The sequence below is a fragment of the Chrysemys picta genome, chromosome 1 (genome assembly GCF_011386835.1).
Source record: "Chrysemys picta bellii isolate R12L10 chromosome 1, ASM1138683v2, whole genome shotgun sequence".
NCBI classification, from domain to species: Eukaryota; Metazoa; Chordata; order Testudines; family Emydidae; genus Chrysemys; species Chrysemys picta.
Window position 1 is genome coordinate 170,617,937 of NC_088791.1, and position 23,513 is coordinate 170,641,449.

Sequence of the window (23,513 nt, forward strand, 5' to 3'; positions counted from 1 at the left end):
CAAATATACTACTTGGCTGAGAAGTTATTGAATATTTAGAGCCAGAGAGAGTTTACAGAGGAAATTTCCCTGGCTTCTTAGTTTTCCCTCCTCTAATAAAGCACCGTAACATAAGGCAAAAACATTTTCAAGGCATAGGCTGTTTTGGAGAAATACATAAGACTTAAAGGCAGAAGCAAGTTATGCATCAGTAGAAAAAAAATATTTAGTGTAATTTATGGCCATTCTTTCCTTCTCTTCCCTTAGATAGTAAGAGATGGGTGACTGGAGTTTCTTGGGGAACATTTTAGAAGAAGTGAATGAGCACTCCACAGTCATCGGAAGAGTCTGGCTCACGGTGCTCTTCATTTTTCGAATCCTGATTCTGGGAACAGCTGCCGAATTTGTCTGGGGAGATGAACAGTCAGACTTTGTATGCAACACCCAGCAGCCTGGTTGTGAGAATGTCTGCTACGATGAGGCCTTCCCTATCTCCCACATCCGGCTCTGGGTCCTGCAGATCATCTTTGTCTCTACCCCTTCACTGGTGTACGTGGGGTATGCTGTGCATCATGTGCGGATGATGGAGAAGAAGAGAGAGAGGGAGCGGGCAGAAAGGCAACAGCAAGCTGAGATGGATGAAGAGAGGCTACCCCTGGCTCCAGACCAAGAGAGCACCAGGAACACCAATGAAATCAATCCCAAAGGGGGCAAGAAGTTCCGACTGGAGGGAACACTCCTGGGAACCTACATTTGTCACATCATTTTCAAAGCCATTTTCGAGGTGGGGTTCATAGTGGGCCAGTACTTCTTGTATGGCTTCCGAATTCTGCCCCTGTACCGCTGTGGCCGGTGGCCCTGCCCCAACCTTGTGGACTGCTTTGTATCCAGGCCCACTGAGAAGACAGTCTTCATTATGTTTATGCTGGCTGTGGCCTCAGTATCCCTCATCCTCAACCTTGTGGAGATCAGTTACTTGATCTTGAAAAGGATCCGCCTGGTTTTCAGGAGGCCAACAGAAGAACAACTGAGGGAGATCCCAGAGAAGCCCCTCCACTCCATTGCAGTCTCTTCTATTCAGAAGGTCAAGGGCTACAAGCTGCTGGAGGAGGAGAAGCCAGTGTCCCACTATTTACCTCTGACGGAAGTGGGGGTAGAAGCTGGTCCCCCTCCATCTTCTTTCAAAGACTTGGATGAGAAGCTTGGTATGGGGCCCTTGGAAGACCTATCCAGGGCCTTTGATGAGAGGTTGCCATCCTATTCTCAAGCAGAAGAGCAGAAAGAGGAGAAGGTAGAAGCAGGGGAAGAGGAGCAGGAGCAAGAAGAAGAGGAGGAGCAGCAGGAAGCAGAAGAAGAGCTGGAGACAGAGAAGGTGGTAGAGGAGCAGGAGCCACCAGGAGAGGAACTGCCTTCAGTGCCTACTGAACTGACAGCTGATACGAGACCTCCCAGCAGGCTAAGCAAAGCCAGCAGCCGGGCCAGGTCAGATGATTTGACTGTATAAGGGTGTGGGGAGCAACTACACACACACAAAAAATCACAGATGTTTTTAAACAAAGCGCTCAAATGGTCATTTGAATATTTCCTATTGAGATTCTCAGCTGGAAAGGTGCTATCATCGTAACTGCACCTTATCTGTCCTGTATGTCCCATGGCTGGTGCTAGCTATCATGTAACATACTCAAAGGAACGGTTTCTTTTTTTCCAGATGCCAGCTTACTACTCCCAGTACCTATGCTATACACAGCACTGAAACATTTTAAAAACTAAAACAGGAAGAAAACCCCCCACACAAATGTATCCATTGTGATTGCACGTACTGACAGTTTTATGTTCCACATTTCACTAGAGATGTGGGAGACTGGCTCTTTCAGACAGTATCTGGCTGAAGGGTTGAAAAATAGCTATCTTTGGGTATTTCTTACTCTGTTTTAGCCTGTGGCATACTGACATTGGTCCTCCCTTCATTGCTGGCATAGAATTGCAATTATTTAATTCACAAAAAAGGATCCTGTGTTTAATATCATGAAACTAGATCAAAATATTATTGCCAAAATGGCCTTGCTTTGTTTGTGAATGCAAATTTCAGTTGTTTATAAATACCTTCCCAGCATCCCCTTTGTTAGAAACATTCCTGCTCTACAAGTGACCTTGATAACAGAAAAGATTAAAGCTAGTTTCTTGTTAGAATTTAGCAGATGCCCACAAATGGATTATTTATTCCCAACAGGGTCATTTTAGCCAAAGGTATTTGTCAAACTGGGGAAAAGAGTAAATTAAAGTAAGATTGGTTGCTAAGTGGGGTGACTTGAGGTGTGGAAATTGACTTAGCAAAGGAGTGATGGGAAGGCACCTGTAAGTAGAACAGCTACAGCACATAGAGCACAATGCCCAAGGTAAGGCTCCCAGTCCTGCATTTGCAGCTTGATTGTGAAAGGTGCTTCCTTCTTGCAACTCCCAGGGAGTTATGGGCACTCAGCAAGTCTGAGAGAGAGACTTGCTTGGACACTCAGGTTGGCATTTAGGAGCCTAAAATGTGGATTTTGGTGGCCAAGTGACTGCTTAAACACTCAAATGCAAAACTGGTTGACCCAATTTAAGTGCCTAAGTTTGAAAAATAGGCCCTTAGTTTAAGTGATGTAACAATAGTCATTAGACATCCTGCTTTGTTGCTAATTTGATAAGAAACTCCATTTGCAAGAGGCTTCCAATACTCTACTTAGCTACTGAACACAAATGAATATAACAAGGCTATTCAAAGGATCAGTAATAGAAAATATCTGTGCCCAGAGGACTAAATGAATGCCATAGAGCTCAAGCAAAGTCCGTTTGGTTTCAAAAGAAATGAAGAAGAAAGAAAATCCATTTTCTGAGTGTGTAATTGCTAATGTTAAAAATGTCAACGGATTTCTAGCTTTAGGGCCACAAAAGTCTCTCTTTGGCTGGGACAGAGCAGCAACTTGTTTACAAGTTTCAGGTTAATCACTGTTTCCTGCAAAGACTGAGTCTGATGCCCAAAAAGTATAGGTATGTGCAGTGGTTTACCAAAAAAAAAAAAAAAAAAAGAGTAAGTGAACCTTTTTTCCCAACTGAGAAGTGGGTAAAGGCCGTTTACCCACATTTACCCTCAACTATGCTACTGATACATGCATTCCTCTGTTCTGCTTTCCAGACCTTAGTCCCTGATAGCTCAGCAAATTCTCTCTGCTGTGCAGCAGCTCATGTGCATTGTTTCAAGTGGGGAGTACAATCCAGTTCAGAAAATTTACTTCACATGAGACATAAAACCAAATCCTGCAACTGAGTAGAAAAAGCCCATGGACTCTTATGAGAGCAGGACTCCTACAGCCTGACAGAAAGCCCACTGAAGTCAACAGGAGTCTTTCTATTGACTTCAATATGCTTTGGATCAAATGCTTAGTTCTGATGACCTAGCTGAATTGCAATATTCTGTTCCCCTACAGTAAATACCCCTTACAGTTTCAATTGGATACTGTGATTTTTGGCAATTACTATCCTCTATGGAGTTCCTGTGCCTTGTTAAAGAGCTGCCACATTCCACTCCAGAGATGGCTCCACTTCACTGGTGGGTGATGTGATTACTATATGTATGTATAATTTTTGTAAAGTGCTTTGGGATTCTTTGGTACTATAACAATGCCACATTTTTACATTATTAATAATTTTGTTCCTTTTGGGCTTGTCTTTTCCTAACGTTTGCAGCCTGATCTCACAACACATGTTCTTGATAAAGATCATTGGGGCATTAAGAAGCTTCCTTTTGAAGAGGGACTGTAAAGACTGGGACTGTTTAGTTTAGAGAGGAGATAACTAAGCGGGGATATATTGGAGGAATACAAAACAATGGATGATGCAGAGAAGACCATTTAGATGCTCCCAACCAGTCTCTCATAATACAAAAACAAGGGTGGGCAATCAATGAAACTGAAAGGCAACAAATGGGAAACTAATAAAAGAAAATACTTTCTGTACAGCTCATAATTAACCTGTGTAATTCATTGCCACAAGAATCCAGTGAGGCCAAAAGCTTAGTAGGATTCAAAATAGGATCAGACATCTACATGAATTGTAAGAACATCTGCTGTTTCATTGATTTCATCCTATCAAATAGGATACACTATTTATCAGTTTAAAGATGGGATATAAAACCTCATGCTTTATGGCATAAATGAGACCACTAACTGAATGGGGTTAGAAACACACTTCCCCTATGGCAGGAAATTCAACTGCTGTTCATTATGAGGTTTCTTTCTTCTTCCTGTGAAGCATGTGAAACTGCCAAATATCAGAATACGGGTCTAATGCCTACATTTCTAATTACTCGACAGGGCTCTTTAAACAATGAAACATATGAATAACTGTCTGTTATTGACACTCTGACATGTATTAGAGCCAATTTCTGCCCTCCTTTGTGCATGCAGCACTCCGGTCACAGTCATTGGGACTTACATGCTCATGTACCAGAGGAGGAATATGTCCGTTGCCCCAATCCAGATATTACACATGATGTGTGGAATATGTCATTTGTGCTGTAGCATATGGGTAAAATAGACTGCACAAAGCCCATGTATTAAATTTATCTGGAGCACATGATGTACCTACTACATGGCTGCACCTGCAGGCTCCCGGTACAACACCAAATCTGCTACCCAGCACAATGAAAAACCACTCCACTCTCTCTGTGGCATACAACCAACTGCTTGTTTGGTGTCTCAACCCAGTTCTAGACTATCCCACTGTGTTCCTTACACACTCTGTAGCCTAAATGTGTGTACAGCGCTCTAGAGGCAGTGTTTCCTAACAATCAGAGCAGAGACCTGGGAATCAGGCCTCCTGCTTTCTAGCTTCAGCTCTGCCACTAATTCACTGGGTCACTTTGGCCAACTCATTTTTCCCACTGTAAAATCAGGCTGAACAATAATTTCCTACCTCACAAGGGTGTTGTGAGGCTTAATTGATTAATATTAGTATAGCACTTTTTGATCCTTAGATGCAAGGCCCTATAGAGGGCAAAAGTATTAGCATTATTTCAAGATCTGAAACCATTTGAGAACTAATGACAGTAAACCCAACAATTTCTTGGTGAAATTCCTAATGAGGTCACATAATGGCCTCAGAGCTGTGGGTTTAGCACATAGTAATATGTTTAACAAATGGTTATGCAAAAGACAAGAAAACATACCAGGGAGGGCAAAAATCTACTCCCTGGCTGGGAAGTCACTGAACAATTAGAGCCATGGAATAGATAAAGGAAGCTGAGAGTAGGAATTTCCTTGGCTTCCCACTACAAACAAGTTACTGACTGATTTCATGGGGTTTTTTTGTGAGGAGTGTAATATGCAAGTGTCAAACTCACCAAAGTAGGTGGGTGGGAGAGAGAGGCAGAGTCTTGACTTAAAGTAGGACATGGGAGTTGGTGTTGGTTAGTGCCTAAAGCAGTGGATGTAGAATTAGTTTTGCCAGATTTATTCCCAGCTCTGCTACTGACTCACTATGTGATCGTGGGAAAATCATTTAACCTCTCTGTGCCTCTGTTTCTCCATCTGTAAAATGGTTGTAATAATTTGTACCTACCTCACAGGGATGTTGTGAGGTTTCATTAATTCGACACAGTATAGTTATTCTTTAACGATAGAGCATTTGTCTTGGTTAGTACATGACTTCTTGGCCAGAAGGGAAATAGATTCAGATCCAGAATGCCACATTGCATTGTAGGGATCAATGATATAAAGTGCCTGTGGGCTTCAGAACCACAGTTATACTGGGCAAACCAGATCTTCACTGGGTGTAAAACTGTGCAGCTCCGTCAACCTCAATGAAGCTGCTGATTGACACCAGCTGAGGATCAGGCCCGGTATTTACAAAGCTCTCAGAGGTTACTAAACCCTAATTTTAATCAGATCCAAGCAAGCACCTGATACCTTGCAGTCCTGCAATAAAAGTAGTTTTACTCATAATAGTTTATGGCAGGTGCAGAAAAACTACCATCTCCCTGCATCCACACGGACACACAGATATCCTGGTATATTGACTATTTTCAGTACCTGAGATAGACTCATTAACAAAAATCTCTGAAGAACGGGTCAGCCCTGTGGTGTTGGGTGAGCAATTGGTTTAGCAGGGACTTCTGTGGGAATGACATCCACTTGCTGAGGGAAGAGAATCCAGTCTTCCTGTCACTCCCAGTTTTACTGATCATGCAGTTTTACATGTAAAGAGAGGCCATGCCACACAATGCTGAAAAAGTGGCAGTTTGCTGTTTAAACACAAAGCTGCCTTTCAGGCACACAGCTGAGAGTAATCCCAACCTGAGCTTATCTTTGTTTTATAAAAGCAGGAGCATCCATGAAAAGCGGACTGTAAGACCAGGGGAGGAATGGGTGGATGGGGGCAAAACTATGTGGGGGGCAAAGCTCCTGGGAGTCAGATGAACATATCACATCAGAAGAATCATCCAGACAGTGGCATCAGCTTCCTTCCCAAAATGCAAGGAGCTATCATTTGTTAGGCCCTGTCTATGCTACAACTTTTAACACAGCTCTAACTAGGTTTTGTGTCCAAACACAATGTAGCTAATAGTTGGTAATGACAGGAGCTAATTGTGTGTTGTCCTGGCCAAGGACCTAGCCTGACCCATAGTTATCTTCCTCTAACTAGTTTGGCGTGTTCTTATGTTGGCAGTACAGGCAAGAGCCATTAACCATGCCTGTGTAAACGGTTTGACCAGTCCTCCTTCCTCTCAGCTCTCTGGGCAGTAGGACATCCCAGAGTGCATTGTTCCATGTGCTGCTAATGCCACACTGTGCACATGTGTTCTGGGAACTGTCCCCTGGCTGAGGCACTGGGGTGTGGGTATAGGAATCACTGCCCAGTTTTTCCCAAAATGCACTTACACAAACACAGGCAGTATGGTAGCTGTCGATGTGCAAACACAGCTGGCACACGGTTGTGTCATGAAAAAAGCTGCTGTGTGAACATAACTATATTTGATTTTATGTAACTGGGTCAGATAAGAATGTCACAAACCAGTTACAAAAATATGGTTGTCTTCGTTGTCTGAGATATTCAAAGCCAAATAAGGGATTTAGATGCATTGCTCCTATTCATTTCAAAGGGAATTGTACATCTAGATCCATTCAAAAATCTCATTTATAATGCAGACAGAGCTTTAGTATCCTGTTAGATGAAAGCTCTTCACCTTAGAGCAAGGATAATGCTGAGCTGGGTTGAAGTAGAACTGAGAAGAAATGGTGATTGCAGGGCTATTTTGGAAAACATGAGAAAGAAGAATGATTTTTGTTGACTTTCACTAGTAACCTTTAAATTTCCTAAATCCCAGAACTATATGGTCAAAGGAAAACAAGTCATTTTCTCGTTAGCACAGTGGGAAAGGCTGTGTTGCTTTGGGAGTTAATGGACGGACTAATAGTAGGTTTGTAAGTCAATGCCATGAAGATTTGTGGCCAGGAAACAGTTCTGTGGAAACACAAAATGGAAACATCTGTTGAGAGCTGCTTTCCTTGGGTCTCTCTTCAATTCAGGAGAGTGTCAGACTGAAACTGAGCAGAAAATAAAAGGAACAGCAGCTTACAAGTGAGCACCCAAAAGTATCAGATTGCATGGAGCCACCAACCCGATGTCAGATTGCAGATGAGCACCTGTGCATAACAGCATCAGATGGATGTCGGGTTCCAGATCAGCACAGCAGGTGAGTGTAAGAATGCAGGTGAAGACTGAGGCTAGGTTGTGGATGAGATCACCATTTGGTACCAGGTATGAACTAGGAAAGGGCAAAGGAACTTGAGCCTTTATTGAAACCATGAATTGCACTGAACCCAAGCTTTTTCTGAGGTTGGAAAGGTTCAGCAATCTTTGTTTAAGTGTATATATAATATGCATGCACCTCTCCCTGGATTTCCTTGATTTTGGCAAAGATAAGAAACAAAACTAGCATGAGGAAGCCTATTCTTGAGGTCATTACAGCCTGGCTGATATTCAGAATTACTAGAACAAAGATGTTCAGATATCTTTGGATAAACATGTACAATTTAAATGCTTATCTGAAGTGAGTCCATAAATAAACTTTGGAAGTGAGCCAGTGAGAGCCAAGTTGCAGCTATACACTAAGCCTGCACCAAATGAATTCAGAAGAGTTCAGAAATCATAGCAATGCCTGATTCTTCCAATCCTCGGAGGTCCTAATCTTCAGATACACTGGAGAGAAAGTGAAAGAAAAAGTCAACTGCCAGCTAAGCCTAAATTTAATTAATTCATCCCATAGACATTTGCAGGTGCACAAGCTATATTGACATTCCCTTGGCTTACAGATTGTATAATGCCAGTTTTCTATGGGTCATTCATTCTGCTCCATCGCCTTCCTTTGCTTGGTGGTCTTGTTATCTCCCACATATCCTCAAAGTATCATGTAACCATCCTCTACTATTTCAGTTGGAGTATCTCCATTACCGGATACGATAATGAGTTCTTATCTTCTCTGTAGTCCAGCCACTACAGGGGCAGATGTGATTGATACAAATTGACACAGTGGGTACCACTGCTCCAGTTCTTTTTCTGTCCAAGATTCATTTTTTTAAAATGTAAAATAAAAGTGATGTTAAAACGTAAACCACTGAGAAGATAAGAAGTCTACAGCCCCCTATGGAAAAAGCACCAGACATTATGGGTGATTCATGGCTGTGTGTGTTTCCATAAACAGTTATTTTTATTTGTAGCTTCATTGTCAGCACATTTCAAATGATTTCTTCTGTCATCCATCTAATAACACCCCTGCCAATGGGGCAGGTGGACTTCTAGTAGTTTGTAACAAAAAGTGCAAGGATTCTAACTGCTAGTACCTTACAGATGTCTTGTTCATTTTGAAGAAGCAAATGATTATTTTGTTTCTTTGTGGATGACCACAGGATCTTTTCTGAAATGATATTAAGCAGTTGCCCAGTTATCTTGGGTTCCAAGTGATCAAGAAGGGTTTGGACTGGAGTGGCTTGGAGAAAAATTAGTGGCTATACTGTAGATTCCGGAGAGTCTTAGTCTGTTTTTATTTACAGTATAGCCAGCATATTCAACCATTGGCTAGTGGATATGGCACTGGACTGGTAGGCAGGAGATGTGGGTACTTTTCCTGGTTCTGTTGCATGACCTTGGACAAGTCACTTCACCTCCCTATGCCTTGGTTTTCCCATCAGTAAAATGGGGATAATGACACTCACCTCCTTTGAAAAGCACTTTGAGCTCTACAGATGAAAAGAGCTAGATATTATCAGATCTGTATTTAGGCACAGTTATCAGAGCATCCAAAGTTCTCAAAGTCAACGGGGGTTATGGATGATCAGCATCTCTGGAGCCTCAACATGCACTTAGAAAGTTAACTTTAGACACCCACATTGGAAAAAAATTATCCTATGCACATAGGGCTCAATTCTGAACCCACTGAAATCAGTCAACTCCTATTGACTTTACAGGTGAAGGATCAAAGTCCTAGTTGCTGTTAATGCTTTAAATAAGGATGGAGAAAACAGAAGCAAAAGCCACGTGATGTGGTACCATTTCCATAACTCTAGCAAGAATTGAGAGGTCAGCAAATTCCAATGAGACAGCTTTCATGTGGCAATCGCCATGCTGGAAACCCAATGTGCTATCCTTCAAGTTCTTCCTTAAAAACATTACATTTCTTGGGTTAGTTTTCCACCAGTAACTGTCCACCCTGCTGGCATGACTTAGCTCAGATCCTTTAATTTAGCCCATTACAAACTGACCATAAAAATGATGATTTTTTTAAATTTAAAACATGGAACTAATAGGAAACATGTTCAATCTCTTTGTCTTTATGTTACACCCTTTGTACAACTCTTCCCCCCAACCCCATCCGTGTTCTGTTTATTGAGATTGTAAGCCCTTCAGGGCTGGGCTTCTTATATATCTTGTATATATATATATAATATAATATATAACTTGTCTTCTTATATATCTGTGAAGCACCATGCATACCACTGGTGCTATATAAATAATATTATAAAATAAATCTCCCTCCTTCTTTTTACCCTCTTTTTCCCTCCTCCGCAGGACTGCTCTTTCAGGGAAGGTATGAGTCTGACGTCTTTCAAAAGGAACCGTCTTCTTCCCTGTGTGTATCTTCCATTGCTCAGGGATCAGCCGTTTATAGCTAGGGACAAACACTTCAAGGATTTTTATAAACACATGCAAAAGCAGAGCGGTTACAAATCAAGGGCCAAATTCTGCCTTGAGTTATCCCTATGTTTTTATGTCAGTGGGATGTGATTAAGAGCAGAATTTGGCCTTGTATAATTGAATTTTGAATAGATTTCATGGTTATTTCTGATATGAAATATAAAAAAACCCTTACGAAAGCCAACACCCCCCATGGAATTAGTGGAGATGAGTTTTTAAGTAGAAGTGGATACAGGAAGAAGACGTTGGAGAACTTGGACATCAGTTTTACAGTAGATGATAGCAGTAACAGAGCCAGGTTTTGAGCAGTGGGAGTGATGGGCCACTGTTGTTAACACCGTCAAGTATACCTATTGGTTTGAAAAGGTGGCTGACCATACACCTAAAGGAGGCTGGGTGGGAGAGGGCGGTCATACTCCACCTCCTACCCTTCAATCAGCTCTGCCATTGGATGATAGTAGTTGTCATTATAAGAAAGGCCTCAGATCCTGTATAGTATTCTATCCCCTGAGTTAATTTTCCCTCTAGTGGTGATGTTTTGCTTCTTCACAATGTAATGGAAAAGGAAAAAAAATCAAAGCAAGAAGGTTGGCAATGTGAATTCCCAAATGGATTGAGAGACTTTGGGACCAACAGCACCCAATGGAGAATCATTTTCATAATAAAATAAGTTGTAATTAATAAAAGTCCCTGATTTTCAAACAGCAAGGATACTGTGTTTTGTTAAACTCCAAACTAACCCACTTTCTCTTTGTTTACAGTTATTTTTGATTTCTGACTAGAGATGGCTTGGGCCAGAAGAGTTTGTTGAGAGACAAATAAAGAATACTATTAAATACAAATAAGTGCATGATCATAATATTAAGGGTTGGCTCTCAAACCGATAAAATCCAGGAAATTCCATGGTTGAACTTTCACTTCCCTTTTGTGCTGTTTATGCTGGACTTAAGGGACAAAATTCAACCTCTCCAGTTTGCACTCTGGATCTATTTGAAAGCATGATGCACTTAATGGGCTCTGTATGGGAGCTTGTTCTTTGTAGCGGAATTTGCTCCCCTTATGTAGGATGATGTGCCTGGAGCACTCAGGTGATGATCTTGACTCGTTTGATTATGTAACTGGAATACAGGAATCAAAGCAGGGAAAACCACGACTGTTCCAAAAGAGAAAAAGGAACACTCGCACTGCTGAAACCCCCAAGGTCCAGGAATTCCTTACGAAAAAGGACATTAAAAATTGGCCCTGGTGGAGGAAACGGAGTATTGTACATTGGCAGGGAGGGACTTGTGGGAGCCATGCTTGGGGTGGTGGTATTGATTGGGTCTTGGGGTTTATTCCACAGGCTGCACCCCGTGTTTTCGGGCAAGTACATCAGGATGTACTGCCCTCCCTAATTGGCTTCCGGAGGATGAATACCAAAAACACCTTGCTGCCACAAACATTAACCCCACCATCCCCTCCACCTCTGCCACCACCCCTGAAATTTACCCAAATACAGATAATACTGTATATTCTACTGAAACCCAATGGCCCAGACCTTCACATCTTAATAATTTACTAAAATTTTGTTCAGAAAAATTATTTTTCAAAGTTCAGAATAGTTCATATGAGCGAACAATTGAGTGGAAAACAAATGGGTCGATGGAAATAGAAATATATGATATCACTACAAATGAGCCCCAGGAATCAGAAATTGAGATTGATAGGTTCTATGGCAGGGTAGATATGATGGCCGTTCCTGGAATTTGCAGTATGGTAGATGAAAGAGGCCCTTACTGTTATTTGGTCACCAAATTAGTGAATAATCAAACGAATACCCAAAGAGTTTGTTCGGACACCGGAAAGTTTACCTGTACTGAAATAATTCCAGTAACTAATAATTTAACCTGCGCCATATTGCAATATACCCCTTCCTATGCTATTAATGTTAATGCCTCTCGAAAGTACATAAAAGTGTTTAGCCAACAGATGTGGTATGGTACTTCACCAAAGAGGGATGTGTTAGGATATCGTTGGACTCTGATTAATGCTACTCTAGGAACTATAAAATTCACACTGCCCTTATCCAGCTTCCAAGTCACCTCTAAATACCCTAATTGCTTGAAAGGGGCTGCCATTAGGTTAGCACAGCAAAGGGCCTGGGTTTCCTCTAGAAGAAAGAGGGACATGGCCGGACACTTATGGGATTGTGCCAACAGCGCAGCTGCAATTTGGAATATTTATAAAGGCAAACAACATGAAGAAAAATTAGGACAATTGGAAAAGGCCACAGGTCTTATTACTGGAGCACAGTTAACTCACGTGCAGGCTGGAGTTGGTGAATTGCATGTTATTTCTGCCCTTAGTTCAGTGACCCAGAAACTGCTGACAACAATGGTGCTAAATATCACTGAGGCTGGGAAGGCCTTGCAGTGGGATCTGGCATGTTCAGAAATTCAGGATTTTCTGAATGACCAGCTGATGGCCATTCGGAGTGATCTTGAGCATCAGACTTGGCCCACTACCCTTACAGATACTTCAGGAGTATCATCTGACCTATGGCCCTGGAGACATAATTGGAGATTTTCTGGGTGGAAGTGCAGACATTCGCAATGCTCCTTCCAAGCATACAGACCCATTGGAGGGGTGTGGGCTCCCACATACCGAATCCTGCCGGGTCCGGGGGGAGGATGCATGTGGGATTGGGTAATTCACCAAGACATTTGGGAAATTAAACTACCTGGTATGCCTAACTGATTTATAGTCAGGGCTCCTGGAATGACACCCGACATTTGGATAGGGATAGGGAGTCAATGGACACTCTGGCCATTAGAACCCCCACAGCTCCAGTGTGTACGCAAACTGAAGCCTGGGGAAGTTGTCACTGTTCGTGATAAAGTTTGTTGGGAGGGTAAGGGACAAGGAACTACCCTGACAGGACACCTGCTTTTCCAAGCAAATAATACCTGTGTGTATGTTAAGGTCACCACTTTGCAAGACATACATTTTAATCTCATCACTGCTGCAGGCAATAATATTACTTATTGGCCTGCGGATAAAATTTTACAATCAGCCCTTAAGTTTCAGATACCTTTTAATTGGACTGCCTTAGTACCTGATCGGTTCCAAAATTTGCTTTCACTCCTACCAGAGGTCCAAAAAATTTCTGAATTTCAAGGGAAAATTCATATGCTCCAAAATATATATCAGATTGAAAAGAATGCTTTTCATACAGCCTATAGAGTGTCTACTTTATGTACTAAGTATGATGTATTGTGTTTTGTGACTAAGGCTATACAACAACCCCATCCTATTATTACAATGGGGATGTTAATGCTTTTATTATTATTGTTTAGCCTGGGATTATGTTGTTGTTGTTGTAAAGGACATAATAATAATAGCACCTTCCATGTTCATACCCATAACCATGCATTGTCGTTGCCTTCAACCAAAACCCCAAAGGCTGAGCCATTTGATTTCGAATCAGAAATACAAAATTAAATGAAAATGGAAGTTTAGGCCAAGGTGGTATAGGAAAGCTTTTTTTTTCTGTATTCCTAATAAGTGAAAAATAGTAATGAGGAAGTGTGTTTGACTAGATGTTGCCTTTGAACTATAAAAGCTTCCATGTTAAGGAGAGCAGCCAAGCTCGTTGTCTCTCCCTGCATCCTTGTAATAAAGGAGCCTAAGGGTAGGTCTACACTTACCCGGTAGTTTGGCGGCGAGCGATCGAACTTCTGGGTTCGACTTATCCCGTCTTGTCTGGACGAGATAAGCCGAACCCGGAAATGCTCGCCGTCGACTGCGGTACTCCAGCTAGATGAGAGGAGTACCGCGGAGTCGATGGGGGAGCCTGCCTGCCGCGTGTGGACCGAGGTAAGTTCGAACTAAGGTACTTCGAACTTCAGCTACGTTATTCATGTAGCTGAAGTTGTGTACCTTAGTTCGAATTAGGGGGTTAGTGTAGACCTGGCCTTAGGCTGTTCTGATCCAAACACAACGCGTGGTAAATTTTTCCACAATACTGCTTTTCCTAACTGTTGCACAACTTTATATAGAGTGTGGACCACAACTCATGGAGAATCATGAACCTTTCTATTCATAATAGCACTGGCCATCTCCCCTCCACATCCCTTTGGTAACTACAGCAATTACTCACATGGAGAAAGTGAAATTAGGAAAGTGTTTAACGTCTTTTCAGTTTATTTAATGCAGTTTAGCAGCTACAAATAAAGACAAACTATGCTATATGAACCAGCCAGCTCCCAGCAGAGCACCGTTTGGGATCCTCTGCTTTACATCTATGTGATGACCAAACACTGGGATAAATGATACTTAGGTGAGTTGCCGGGTTTATATAGTCTCTTAAATCTAGCAAGCTTTATCTGCTCAACAAGTTCTAGCGTAAAACTCTTCCACGAAGAGGGCGGTTGGTTTGCAATGTAGGTGCTAGTGAAAATGAGACAAATAACAGGCACTGGACAAAACATTTGCTAGGATGCCTCAGCTCCAAGGCCCTGCCCCTCCGCACAGTTCCCGCCCCGCCCCCCGTTCATTGGCCCAGCCCCAAGCAGAACTCTCAGGCCCCGCTCTTTTTGCCTGGCCCCGCCCTCTAATCGAAATCCCGGCCCCGCCCCCTGCGGCCTGGCCCCGCCCCTCCCCGCGGAGCTCACACGTCCCGCTGGCCCCGCCCCGCGCACTCGCGCAGGCGCCGGGGGGGAGGGGGCGGAGCCGGGTCGAGAGCGCGGCGCGCGCAGGCTGGGAGCCGGAGCGGCCGGTGGCGGGTCCGGGTAGCGGCCCCTCCCCCCGCTGCCGCCATGAGCTTCCTGATCGACTCCGGCATCATGGTCACCTCCCAGGTACCGCCCGGGCTCGGGCCCCGCGCGGGCAGGCGGTGCCGCAGCGGAGCGGGGCGGGCGCGGACCCGGACCCGGACCCGGACCCGGACCCGGCGGCTCCGGGGGCTGTTTGACTGGGACGCCGAGGCCCTCCCCGCCCCCCATCGCTGGGCCCCTCGCCGGCGGGGGCGGTGCTACAGCCCTGACCCAGCTTCGTGTGACGCGGTTCCTCCCCCTCCCCCCCCCCCAGGCGCTCACCAAAGGGGGGGGGGATGGTCCCGGGCCCCCAGCGCTGCCCCCCCAAAGGTCTGTCACATCTGTGTGAAGAAAGTGAAACGGGAGGGGGGCCCCCAAATTTCTCTCCACACTCCCCAAATCCTGCCCTGTCACCGGGCACGCGCTGCGCTGCGTCTCACAAGCCAGCAGAATCCGCCCTCATGCCTCGAGGTGACTATTCCTGGCTCACTGCGATCCCCAGGGCTATGGGGCGAAGGGGCTCCCCATTTATACAGTGGCCCAGTGGGAGTGCAGTTTCACTGCTAGCTTAGACTACGGCTCTCTCCCCTTTTGCTCGTGCTTGTGGTTCCCAGCCCTTTCAGTGCCATGACTCTATGCTTCAGCAGGAAAAAACAATCAGGACTTTCCCCCTTGTAACCACGAAAGAAGGTGGTTGTAACCTTCCCTGGACCTATTGATGGCCCTTGTTGAGAACCTGCTGCTGTGATGTATAGTCCACATCAGAATAAGACTATAAAAATCTCAACATCAATCAGGATTTTTTAATTACTAAAACAATATTCAGCTCAGTAAACTAATCTCCGGATTGTGATTCCAAGCAAGATGGGGTGACAGGCTATTGAGAATTGAATTCCTATAACCCAGCATAATTTGCACAAATCCAAATTTTCCATGTATGGGAACCCATGGAAAAGTTCAGCCTGCTGTCCTTTGAACTGTCTGTCTTGGTTCTATCATTGTCCAGAGTGCTGGTTAATCATGGCCTCTCCTTCCTGCTTACAGCTTTGAAGAATCTGCTACAATTTTGCTTTCCAAGTTTGAAAGATTTTAATCTTTTTCTAGAAAGTATTTTTCGACAACTGTTGGAGCTCAGACATATCGTTCTCCCTTGATCCACCTGCAACCCAGGACCATCTCCATCTCTTTCATTTCCTCCAGTTTCCATCAGTCATCTTTCATTTAGTCTCTACTGTAGACATAGCTATCTCACTTGGAGCCTTATTAACCTCCAGTGTCTCTTGCCATCCTGTCCTTAATCCGTTTTAACTGAAATAACATTGCCCTGTTAGAGCCAAAACAATGTTATCTGCAGGGGGGGTACAACCCACTTACTTGAACCTACCTCACTTGCTAGTTACTTGTCCTATCTTCTTTCTCTTTTCCCCCCCTTATCCAGGTTCTTAAAAAATAGTGTCCTTTCCTCTATGATTACCTCTCTTGGTACAACTTCCCTGACTGCTTTCAGTCTGGTTTTTGATCATTTCATAGTGCTGCGGCTGTTTTCTGCATAGTAATGGCTTGTGCATTGTCTCTGTTGACACATCATTTTCTTCTTATCCTGCTTGATTTCAGTGTGGCTTTTGGACTGGTTGATCACTCTGTTCTCCTTAAGCAAGTCTCCCTTTCACTCACTTTCTGATTTGATTTCTTACCTTCTTAAATTGCTTCTCTTTCATTTCTGGTGGAGGCTTTGCATCATCTTCAGAAACATCAAGGTGCGTACTTAAATTAGCCTATGTAATTGTGCCAATTTATTACTATTCTTCTTCTCTTCTGACCCCTTTATTATTGGCACAATCACTTGTGGTGTCTTAATTAGACACTAAACTCTTAAGATTGTGTCTTCCTGAGTGTTTGTATAGTGCCAGGAACAAAGGAGCCCTAATCTTGATATTTTTAGCTAAAAATTTATTTGTGTTGATCATCTTCTAGTTTGTATTTCTCTGCTCCCTTTGTAGCCGCTACTTGCCAGCTTCTGCCTTGGAATCACTTTATGTAGATAAAACCTGTAAGACTTCCTTAACTCATTCCCCAAACCTTCTGCTTGATGGTACTAAGTCTTACCTTTTTCTATCAGTCACTTCAAAGACTAAAGTCCTTTTTGTCCTGATTTCTCTGACTGCTCTCAATCACCCGCCTTAGTTCATACTTTTGGTTTCATAATTTTGGTGCTAAGGCAAAAATGTTTGGTCTTCCTTGGCTTATACTTTCCAGATCTTTGTCTGTAAATGTCATTCTTCTATTTCAGGAGCATAGTCAGAATTTGTTTTCACGTTGCTCATTTACTGCTTGGTACTGTTTACGTCTTTGTTCCTCCTTAATCCCTGCTCTCTGCATGTCAGGGGTCCATAATGCTATCAAATTTTTAATGTGCTCTAGGGATGGGGTACTCAATAGGCGGACTGCGGGTCAAATCTGGACTTCCAGACACTTTTGAAAGGACCCCAAAATCTTTTTATTTACTTATCTATTATCATTATTGCTGTTATTTTATTTTTATTATTTTCTCTGGTGTCTGTCTGGACCTTGACTATACCTTGACCCAGAAATTGGGACGTTGACAAAAAACAGACTACCCCGGCTCTAGGAAGTGACACTGGATCACTGCCATCTGTTCTGCCTTTCTGATCCTATCTCTGACATCAAAAATACCCCTTTAAAATAAATTTAAAAAAAGAATCCATATTCTTTCTGTTCATCTTCTCTTAACTTTTATCCACCTGTTTTTTAGACTGATGCCTTTGTGCCATCTGGGAGACAGGTGTGGTCCTGTGGCTAGAGCAAGGCATTGGCAGTCAGGGCTCCAGAGTTCTATTCTTAGTTCTGCAACGGACTAGTTCACTTTTGACCAAGTCACCTAACCTCTGTGTGGCTCAGTTTATCCATCCCCAAAATGGATATGGTATTTATTCTACCTCCAGAAAGGGTGTTGTGAGGCTTAGCTAATGCAAGTTTGTAAAGTGTTCTGCTTTGAGAATCTCTGATGAGAAGCACTATACAGGTATAAGCGAAAAGCATTATTGGGCTTGATCTGTCTTCTCCCTGTAACTTTTTACAGATGAGGCTCTTGCTTTCATGTATTCTGCCTTATTTGTAACTCCCTTCCCCTCCCTCTAAGCTGCTTGCCATCTTAAACTTTTTTTCTTTCACTTAAAACCAGTCTTTCTAAAGCAGGGGTTCTCAAACTGGGGGTCGGGACCCGTCAGGGGGTCGCAAGGTTATTACATGGGGAGGTCGCGAAATGTCAGCCTCCAGCCCAAACCCCACTTTGCCTCCAGCATTTATAATGGTGTTAAATATATAAAATGTGTTTTTAATTTATAAGGGGGGGGTCACACTCTGAGGCTTGCTATGTGAAAGGGGTCACCAATACAAAAGTTTGAGAACCACTGTTCTAAAGCATTGTGAGAGTGTGTTAAAGCCGCTATGTAAAAATAAAATGCATTCTAGGTCTTCATTAGTCTAGTGAAACAGATGAATTCTGTAATATCTGTTCATACCTAGAAGCCTAGATGCTTGTTTTGACTCTTTCCCACTTCCTCTGCCTCCTTTCATTGAAAAGTTGTGCATTACTGGGTCTTTAGTAAGGCAGTGGTACTCTGTCTCAGTTACATTTCATCTCACTTAAAAATTTCTGTCTCTCCACGCTAACAGCCGTTTTGGACCTCTCTGGTTATTGGATACATAGGAACTATGTGACCAGGCGCTGTAGTGCTTTGCCTGATGTTGCCCAGAAGCTTTCGACTTCACATTTTGCAAGTTTCTTCCTAACCAATGTCTTTGGATTGGCCTCTCTTTTACAGGTGCTCTTCTTTGGATTTGGATGGCTGTTCTTCATGCGCAAGCTATTCAAAGACTATGAGGTGAGAAGGAGCTGTTTCATTCAAACTGTGACTCTACATCTTACAGTGAAGCTGTCACACTGAAATCTAGTTCATTTAATAAAATCAGTAAAAAACAGCTTGGGGTACTAGTACCTCCTTTCAGCTGTATTTTTGTGATTTTACAGTTACATTTTCCTGTTCTTAAAAAAGAATGTTTTTCCTCCTCTGTTGCTATTTGAAAAACCCACCTAGATAACAGGGGAAATGGACAATACTGGGGAAACAGTGAAAGTTATCATACACAGTGCTGTTAAATATAAACAAATTGAAAATGTAGGAAATATATATATGCCTCATCACTTTTGGTTATACTCACCGTGAGTGTTCCTCATAACAGTCATAGGTAAAAATTTTTCTCTCACAGACATTTTTAAGTTGATAGTGTCCCTTGAATTTAAATTTTGGAAAGCTGTTAAAAAAGGACAGTGTGACTGGATTGTTAGGAAGAAGCCATTGGGGAATAGAATTGTGACAGTGTAGCAAAATAGGAGGGATATGAGAGAGAGTATTGTGTAGGCTACGAATGGCCAAAGTGCAGGCCAAATGTAGTCCCACAGAGTATTGCAATATGATCCATGGCTTCCCATGTCTATAATTCAGAGTTTGGGCCAGCTGAGAGTACAGGGCCCAGCAAGTGATGCACCATTTTGATTCATGTGGCCTGATGCATTGTATGCTGGAGCATGTAGTCTTTCTACGTACAGCACCTCTGTCTTAAGTACAAAGGCAGCTACAATCAGCTCAATGTTGTACAAACTGGATGTAATCCTCTGGCTCCTTGCAAACTGCCAGTTTATCCTCCTGTTTTGGCAAGGTCCGGGCACCTCAAGTGTAGACCCTGTTCTGTGCTGAGGCACCTCATGGTTTATTTCCCCTGTCTGATATGTACCTGGCCAATACCGTGTGAGGATGGAAGTGACTCCTGTCTCGTGTTTGCTCCATCACAGGTGCGACAGTATGTGGTGCAGGTGGTCTTCTCTGTGACCTTTGCCTTCTCCTGCACCATGTTTGAACTCATCATCTTTGAGATCCTGGGGGTGCTAAATAGCAGGTACGTATGGGGGCTACCACACTTTCCTAGATAAAGGCCTGGCCTTCGTTTTATTCTCTAGCTACTCTAGTACTATTTCTGAGTTAATTGTCCCCATATCAAGGAAAAGGTGTAGGCAACGTTATGAATAGCTCAGTGAAGACATCTGAGCAGCAGGGTCATTCATATGATTGAGCATGAGGCTGGAAGCCAGGAGCTGCTGAGTCTCATCCAGTCTCTGCTACCGACTTGCTCAGGGTCCTTAGGGCAAGTCACTTATCTCCCTGCCTCAGTTTCTCCATCTATAAAATAAGGATTCTGTTTACTATTTCCCTCAGGGGTGTTGTGAGGATTAATTCAGATAATGTTTGTGAAGTGCTCTGTAATTATAAAGAGCTACAGAAAGTATTTGCTCAGTGCTTGACTGTGGTGAAAACAACAAATAAGATACTATGTTAATTGAAGAGTAAGAATAATACAACAGAAACTATAAATCGATGATACGTTCGCACCTTATAATCAGTATTGCTCGACTAATCTAAAATGACTGAAGACATGCACTAAGGGATTCTGTATAAAAAGAGAGTTCAAAGTATTCGGCTTACTTCAGAAAGGAATAGAAAAAGAGGATATTGAACAGAGGAATATAGAAGCTGCCGACTTACCTTTTCCCATGATACAAGAATAAGAGTGCACTCAAGGAAATTAAAACGCAACACATTTAAAATGGATAAAAGGAAATCTTGATTAGATAGCCCATTGCTGTGTTCTGGTATGCCAATTGCTTTTTTATGAACATTTGTGAGCTCTAGAGTAAGATCCAATTTGGGGTGTCCCAGTGTGCTGCTTTTAGGCGGGTGTTATCTAGTGCAACTTAGTCTGAAGGGGAGAGGTGAGATGTGTTCAGCTTTAAGAGGAAATCTTTGCATTATGATCAGGCCCTGACCAATCTTTTGATTCCTTTTCAGTTCCCGGTATTTTCATTGGAAACTGAACCTGTGTGTGATTTTGCTCGTCCTAGTCTTCATGGTGCCTTTTTATATTGGCTACTTCATTGTGAGCAATATTAGACTATGTGAGTATACAGATTTACAGCAGTGAGATTGCTAGGTTTGAGAATTATGCCTCACAATAGGGGACAGGCCCCTTTCTCTTTGAAAGATGTCTCATTTTTCTCCCTACTCTGGCAGTTCTGACTGGGTAGCTCCTCTTTACCTGTCTCTGAAAGTTCTCAGGACTTCCAGTGTGACAGACTGTTCACTCTGGAAGTAATTAAATCAACCATTGGCCCTTAATACTTTAAACAAGGGGGATCATTAAAAATATCGGTATTCAGTAAATTGTCTCACTAAATAAGAGCTGATTATTATTTATTTCTTCTTGCTCAACATCAGCAACTGCTATTTCGGTTCTTCCTTTCAGCCATGTTTCTGCCTCTTCACCTTTCTTTCTGTTAGCTTTGTTCCCCCTCCCCCCCATTTTCCTCTTTCTTGCATTTGCTTGATTTTCAGTCTTTGTTTATATTGAAGCTGATCGGTAAATATAAAGCACCAAATTCTAGTCCCAATACCTCTCTGGGCTCAGAGCCCCCACTAAGCAGGTTGGAAGACATTCTGCATGATACCTGCAGGTGATATTTTTCTTCATGTTTTCTTCCCTTTCTCAGTTCTTGGAGGTGATTGGTGCCTGTTGGTAACATTATTGGAATTTGTTGCTTTACTATTTGCAGGTCAGTTGGTCCTTAGAGCCCTTGCGTTGACTGTCTTGTTTTGGGGGGAAGTCAAATGACACATGGAAGTCTAGTTAAATTAGTCCTCACTCTTCTCCCCAACCTTCCTAAGATGAGGACTCAAGCTCCTCATTGGCTGACATACCTGTCTGCTGCTGCTTACTCTCCTATATGCTAATCCTTCCCCAGCCTTAGCTGCTGATGTTCAGCATCTCTCTGTTACAGCTTAGAGTGGAGGGTGGGTGCGTGCACTGACTGGGATGAAGATGAGGTTCCTGGCAGAGTACGTGTAGTGGGTGTTGACCAGGTCACACCTTCTAGTGGCTAATGACTCTCTCTCTCCTCCCCACCCCAGAATCCTAGAAGCTGTTCAGTTCTTAGACAATGGGCAGTATTCTGTGCTGACTTGCAGCCTGCGCAACCCAATTGACTTTAGTGTTTCCATTACCTCTTTCCCGCTGTGTGTTCTTACTACTTAGCCTCCAGTGTCTTCCATTTCTCCTGCAGGTGTTTTTAAACTCAGAACTTTGATCTGCTCATTAATCCTTGTATTCCTTGTAATATTTTCCAGAAGCATTGTTAATTCTGACGGTGTTTTGGGTTCCCCAGCTGCATTCTTCATTGATGGATTTAAACATTCCCTCCCATTGGCCTTTAATCACAAGATTGCTTAATTTCTTTTGGAAAATTTGTTTGTTTAAAAATATTTTTAATTAACAAGCATTTTTTGTGATCAGAGGTCAGGAAAAGCTTATAGTTACAAATCGTAAAGCCTGGGTCACATAGGAGCACACACCGACCCTGTCAGTTATAACACGTTCTAACCCAATCTTCTGTGTGCATTCACAAGTAGGGCTAGGGTCCTCCAACACTAGGGTCCCCTCACCCTCTCCCCTGTACAGCAGAAGGGCAAGATGCAGTCCACAGACTCTTCCAAGTGCAGGAACTGTTCCCTTACAGCAGAGGTTCTCAGCCTGTGGGCTGCTTGCAGCCCAATCAGCACATAGCTGTGACCTATTTGACATCCTTAGGGCCATACGAGTAGTTTATATATTGTGTGGCTGTGGCCTACTTAGATATAGAGAGCTGCATATGCAGCCCACAGTGGTAAATAGGTTGAGAACCACTGCCTTGCAGCATGCTACAGGCCCTAGCCCTGCTAGTGGGGGAAAGAAGTATCAACAGAAGTGGAGTCAGGGCTCTGCCCTACCCCTGCCCAAGTTAGAACAGCTGATCATGCATATTGCATCTCCTTAAGAGATGTGGCAGCATATGTCGTCCCAGTGTGTGCGAGCTTCAGGATCGTTTATACCTCCTTGAGGAGCTGGCTGTCCCAGAGCTCCAAAAAGAGGATTCATTGCATTACTCCCTGCTCTTGACTATGCCTGTCAGGTGATTGAGCCATTTAGAGTTGGCCAGTTTCATAAGAGTTACAGTACTAGATACTGCTAGCACAGTAGCAGTGCTAGATTGCTCCAGTTTTAATCATCTCTACGCAACACAATCTTGAGACCAATGTAGTGATTCTGCAGCCTTTCATGAAACCTAGACACCGGAACTTCCTAACAATGCCTGTTTTCTCTCCCCTTTTCTCAGTGCATAGACAAAGGCTGCTCTTTGCCTGTGTTGTTTGGTTGACATTCATGTATTTCTTCTGGAAACTGGGAGATCCATTTCCTATCCTCAGCCCAAAACATGGTGAGTTTTCATATGTATGTTTCTTGCTTTCTCCTCCTCCGCATAGATAGTGCTTCAGCATTTCACTGTCTGGCTCTTGGCAACTCTGTGAACTGAAGTACATTCCATAGCTGGTTGCTTACTCCTGAGAA

At 43.1% G+C, this 23,513-nt stretch overlaps 2 protein-coding genes across 3 annotated transcripts in view; both read left to right on the forward strand.

The window, feature by feature from the left end:
- Positions 1 to 250: 250 nt before the first annotated feature.
- On the forward strand, positions 251 to 10,910 carry GJA8 (gap junction protein alpha 8). The gene is made up of 3 exons (XM_065589682.1): positions 251 to 3,565; positions 7,542 to 7,708; positions 10,081 to 10,910. The coding sequence occupies exon 1, from the start codon at positions 257 to 259 to the stop codon at positions 1,481 to 1,483; it is 1,227 nt and encodes a 408-aa protein (XP_065445754.1). The 5' UTR covers positions 251 to 256; the 3' UTR covers positions 1,484 to 3,565; positions 7,542 to 7,708; positions 10,081 to 10,910.
- A 3,971-nt stretch (positions 10,911 to 14,881) lies between these two features.
- The window catches only part of GPR89B (G protein-coupled receptor 89B), a 33,459-nt gene continuing 24,827 nt past the window's right edge, over positions 14,882 to 23,513 (forward strand). The window contains exons 1-5 of one of the 2 annotated variants that reach the window (XM_042854269.2): positions 14,882 to 15,044; positions 18,845 to 18,904; positions 19,873 to 19,976; positions 20,924 to 21,030; positions 23,281 to 23,382. In XM_042854269.2, the coding sequence (XP_042710203.2) occupies positions 15,003 to 15,044; positions 18,845 to 18,904; positions 19,873 to 19,976; positions 20,924 to 21,030; positions 23,281 to 23,382 (415 nt within the window). In that variant the 5' untranslated portion in view covers positions 14,882 to 15,002. The remainder of the gene's footprint in view (positions 15,045 to 18,844; positions 18,905 to 19,872; positions 19,977 to 20,923; positions 21,031 to 23,280; positions 23,383 to 23,513) is intronic. The other variant, XM_005310184.5, reaches the window with a different exon arrangement.

Coding starts and splice junctions, on each gene's coding strand:
- GJA8 (XM_065589682.1), top strand. CDS start 257: ATGGGTGACTGGAGTTTCTTGGGGAACATTTTAGAAGAAGTGAATGAG.